Source organism: Crocuta crocuta, unplaced genomic scaffold (genome assembly GCF_008692635.1).
Source record: "Crocuta crocuta isolate KB4526 unplaced genomic scaffold, BGI_CrCroc_1.0 scaffold127, whole genome shotgun sequence".
NCBI lineage: Eukaryota > Metazoa > Chordata > Mammalia > Carnivora > Hyaenidae > Crocuta > Crocuta crocuta.
The window spans coordinates 5,404,677-5,408,856 of record NW_027532008.1 but is presented as its reverse complement, the minus strand read 5'-3'; the positions used below and the strand labels follow the sequence as shown (position 1 = coordinate 5,408,856).

General features: G+C 62.8%; 1 protein-coding gene across 3 annotated transcripts in view; it reads right to left on the bottom strand.

The window, feature by feature from the left end:
• The window catches only part of GALE (UDP-galactose-4-epimerase), a 4,655-nt gene extending 534 nt beyond the window's left edge, over positions 1 to 4,121 (bottom strand). The window contains exons 1-10 of one of the 3 annotated variants that reach the window (XM_077775848.1): positions 4,044 to 4,121; positions 2,272 to 2,397; positions 1,999 to 2,126; positions 1,800 to 1,913; positions 1,386 to 1,562; positions 986 to 1,099; positions 823 to 889; positions 637 to 722; positions 454 to 531; positions 88 to 202 (exon numbers count right to left, since the gene is read on the bottom strand). In XM_077775848.1, coding sequence (XP_077631974.1) covers positions 88 to 202; positions 454 to 531; positions 637 to 722; positions 823 to 889; positions 986 to 1,099; positions 1,386 to 1,562; positions 1,800 to 1,913; positions 1,999 to 2,126; positions 2,272 to 2,392 — 1,000 coding nt within the window. In that variant the 5' untranslated portion in view covers positions 2,393 to 2,397; positions 4,044 to 4,121. Of the gene's footprint in view, positions 1 to 87; positions 203 to 453; positions 532 to 636; positions 723 to 822; positions 890 to 985; positions 1,100 to 1,385; positions 1,563 to 1,799; positions 1,914 to 1,998; positions 2,127 to 2,271; positions 2,459 to 3,465; positions 3,558 to 4,043 lie in introns of those variants that run through there. The other 2 variants (XM_077775849.1, XM_077775850.1) reach the window with 2 other exon arrangements.
• Positions 4,122 to 4,180: the final 59 nt, after the last annotated feature.

The following is a 4,180-nucleotide window of genomic DNA, read 5'->3' as shown; positions in this document are numbered from 1 at the left end:
AGTCAGACCCAGTCAGCTCCTTCCTAGCCCCTAACTCCCTCTCGGGTCAGGCCGCACCCAGGGTCAGGGGTCAGGGCTAAAACTCACACATCCTGTCCAGCCCTAAGGCTGCTGTCCAGCCCAGCTCTTTGAGGGCCAGGCTGGGGTTGGCATAACAGGCAGCCACGTCGCCTTCCCGCCGTGCCACCACCTTGTAGGGGATCTGCAAGAGAGGGGGCTTAGCTGAGCCGGCCCCGGTCTTTCCCACCCAGCTGCTGCCCAGGCTCGGAAATGCAGGTGCCCGTGCCCAGCACTAAGGCAGGCAGAGGAGCCATGCAGCACGGGGATGCCCATCAGGGAGGCTGGTGGGAGGGGCCCAGGTCACTGTGAAGTGGGTAGGGGTGGAGGGACCCGGGTCGTTGCTAAATTTGGGGCGGGGTTGGGGGGGAGGCACTGTGTGGACAGCTGGCTTACCTTCTGCCCTGAAGCCTTTTCCATGGCCCGGACCATCTGTAGCACCGAATAACCTGTGCCCGTGCCCAGGTTATAGATCTGCCCGGGGAGGGTTGGGGGAGAAGCAGGTTGTGGAGGAGGCTGGACTAGCCACCCCTCCGGACCCCATCTCCTTCACCAAACTCGCTTCTCCCTTCTCCCTACCCGACAGCCACACTGCTCCTTCAGCTTCCTCAAGGCCGCGATGTGGCCCTTGGCCAGATCCACGACATGGATGTAATCCCGGACACCTGCAGAGGCAGCGTTTGGGTGTGGGGGTTCAGTACATCTCTGTCCGACCTCCTCCGCCCCCTGGCTCCCGCGCCTGGGTCCTCCTGGTCCTGGGCTCACCTGTGCCATCCTCTGTGTCATAGTCATTGCCAAAGACTTTCAGGGCCTCCCGTCGCCCAATTGCCACCTGGGGTGGAGGTCAGGTCAGCTCTTTCCAGGCCTTTGGCACCAGTTGTACCCTTCCATCCCAGGGCCGCCCCCTGACCTTCCCCTTCTCCCTTACCTGGGAGACATAGGGCATGAGGTTGTTGGGGACGCCCTGGGGGTCCTCACCGATGCGGCCTGAGGCATGCGCGCCGGTGGGGTTGAAGTACCGCAGCAGCACTGCGTTCCAGGCCTGTGGGACACCGCTCAGATGATGGGGAGGGAGGTGCAGGCTGCACCCTGGCCGAGTCCAGAGCTCTTCACCTGCCCGCCCCCCCCCCCATGCCTNCCGCCCCCCACCCCATGCCTAGTCTCTATCCCCAGAAAGTAGCTGGGGGTCAGGCCCCGCCACCCAGTGCTGTGACTTCAGGCAAATCACCACAGCTTCCCGAGTTCTTGCTGGGGGTGTTCGCGGGAGATCATGGGTCTGAGTGGAGCCAGGGCTGGGTCAAGAATTGCAGGGGCGGGGGTCCTCTCACCTTGTCTGCCCGGCACAGGTCCCGGATCATTTCCTCGATGAAGAACTTGGACTTGCCATAGGGGTTGGTACAGCCCCCCGTGGGGTGGGCCTCATCCAGGGGAAGGTACTGAGGGTTCCCGTACACGGTAGCTGAGCTGCTGAACACCAGGTTCTTCACCCCGTGGGCCCTCATGATCTGGTCACGGAGGGGAGGCGTCAGGGGCCCCTGCCTCACACCTTATTCCCTCCCCCTCACTCCTTCACAGGTGAGAGGGGCTGAGGGGTGGGCACTCCCGTTTACAGATGGGGAGACCGAGAGGTAAAAAGAGACAGGTGTCCAAGATGGTACAGCTTGGGCCCTGCCTGCCTCGGCCCTCCAGGCCCTCACGCACCGTGTCTGTCATGGCCTGTCTGTCCTCGCCACACAGCTCACCTCCAGAAGCTGGATGGTTCCGGTAAGGTTAACTCTGTAATAATCCAGAGGCTTCTGCACGGACTCTCCCACGGCCTTGAGGCCCGCAAAGTGGATGACTGCCATAAAGTTATGCTGCAGGTGCAAAGCCAGGGTCAGAGGTTGCTTTACAGGCTCTGGCCCTTGGCGTGGGGCCCCTGCCTGCCTGCCAAGCACCCACCTTCTTGAAGAGACGCTGTAGGGCTGCCTGGTCCAAGATGTCCATCTCCTCAAACTCTACAGAGCGGCCTGTCAGCTCCTGAACCCGCTGCAGGCTCTCAGGCATGGAGCCCCTTCCTGGTTGGACACCTGGAGACCATCAGAGGAGAAGATGGGTCCTGGGTTCCCAAGGGACTAGCCTGATGCGCACACGTGTGTGGAGAGGTAGAGATAGAAAACCCAAGGTTTTCCTTCCCTCCCCGCCCGAAGCCCTAGCCCCCCACCCCGCGCTCACCGCGGATGGCATTATGGAAGTTGTCGATGACCACAGGCGAATAGCCAGCCTCCAGCAGTTCCAGCACCGTGTGGCTGCCGATGTAGCCAGCGCCGCCTGTCACCAGCACCTTCTCTGCCATTGCACCTGGCCCAGAACGCAGTGTCAGAGGTGGCTGAGATTGCCCGCGCGGGGCCCCATCTAATGTCTGAGGGAGGCAGCAGTGTGTCCTAGTTAATAGGGTGGAATCGGCCCTGGTCCAAGTCTGGACACCATCTCTTCCTGGCCTTAGGCCTTGGAAATCACTCCTCCTCTCCGCCTCAGTTTCCCTCTTAAGAAGATGGACCTTACAACTATAAACTTGATGCAATAGCGTGAGGCTCATGCAAGTGATTTGAAAGGCCCGCCCCGTGGCACAGGTGGGGAGACTGATGCACCGGCACCACAATTTCCGGTCCCGATTCTCCTGTGATTGAGAAGATGAAACCCGAGGCCCCCGAGGTGTCTGGGGACTAGACAGTCCTGGCCGGAAGGACCCATGGCCAGCAGCACCGGGACTCCCAAGAGCCCAGGAGGAGGTTCTGTCTGCTCAAATTCAGGCCGTCCCAGTCCCTCTGCCATCACTAGGTGTAACGTGGCCCAGAGATGAACACCTCCTGCTCTAGGCAGCTCGCCTCCCTCGAGTCAGCTGGGAGGAAGCAGGAAGTATTCCAAGTGGCCACAGGGTGGGGTCCTTTGCCAGGCCCACTGAGCCCAACTCTGGGGCTGCAGCACCAGGTCCTGGAGTGGGCCCTGCCCCGCCCCAGGTCCGTCGGCCTGGCTCAGCCTCTAGCAGTGCATGCCACGGCCAGCTGGGTTACTGCCCGCTTGGAGCTCAGGATCCCACCCAACTTCAGGCGGCACCTAGCCGGGCGCTGTAGACGTGGCCCTGGTCCCGGCTCCACTGCCAGGTGTGCACCTCCGCCCTGAACAAACTCTGCGGGCAGAGAGGGGGCGTGGGTAGTGAAGCTCCAGACACTGAGGTCTTTCATTCGGTGCGGCCTGGCCCGCAGCCGCCTTCCTTCTGGCTGCCTCAGTCCCCCTCGGGGCTTATCCACTCCCACCCACTTGACCGAGCGCCTGCTGAGTGCCAGGCTCTGTACCGAGCACTTCTGCATTATTTTCCTGTATTCCCCCAACATCCTAAAGAGGCAAGTGTTATTGCTGGCACTTTACCGAGAAGGATACTAAGGTCAGAGAGGTCAAGTAATTTGCCCGAGGACACACAGCTACGATAGCCGCGCTAGATTTCGGATCTCCAGGTTCGAAGCCAGCCAATCTTGCGCCAAGCAGTTCACCCTTCNGGCTTCCCGCTGGACTCTGCTCCCGACGCCAAGACCGCCCCCCTCCCCCATCCCACCTCCCGGAAGCCCGACAAGTGGTCGCGGAGAGGCCCTGGGACGCAGGAAGTGTGTGGTGAGGTCGAACTCGCCCCGGACCGGCAGAGTGACCTCGGTCGGCTGTCGCCTCCTCGGTTTTCCCAGTCTGCAAAATGGAGGGGAGGAGGAGGTGGGCGTCGGGCTGGATTGTGGGCCGTGGCTCCGAGGGGGCCGAGTTCGGAGTCCCCAGGTCCGGAATGAATGAAGCCGGGCCGCCTCGGCCAAGGCGGCGGGAGCTGGGAGCGGCACGGGCACGGGTCCGCCCTAGCAGGACTCTGCCCGGAACGCGGCCTGGACCTCTGAAACCCCCCCTCGCTCCGCGCAGACCACCCGGCCCCTCGTGAGCCCGCTAGGCCCCCCATTCGCCTCGCGAACCTGTTCGGAACCCCGCGCCTCCGCGCTGCTTCCTGCGGCACCGCCTCCTGCGCTCGGCGCCCGGGTCCCTTTAAGAGCAGACTGCCCGCCTGGCCCCGCCCCCTCCACGCCCCCAAGGAAACGTGTCACCGGGGAGC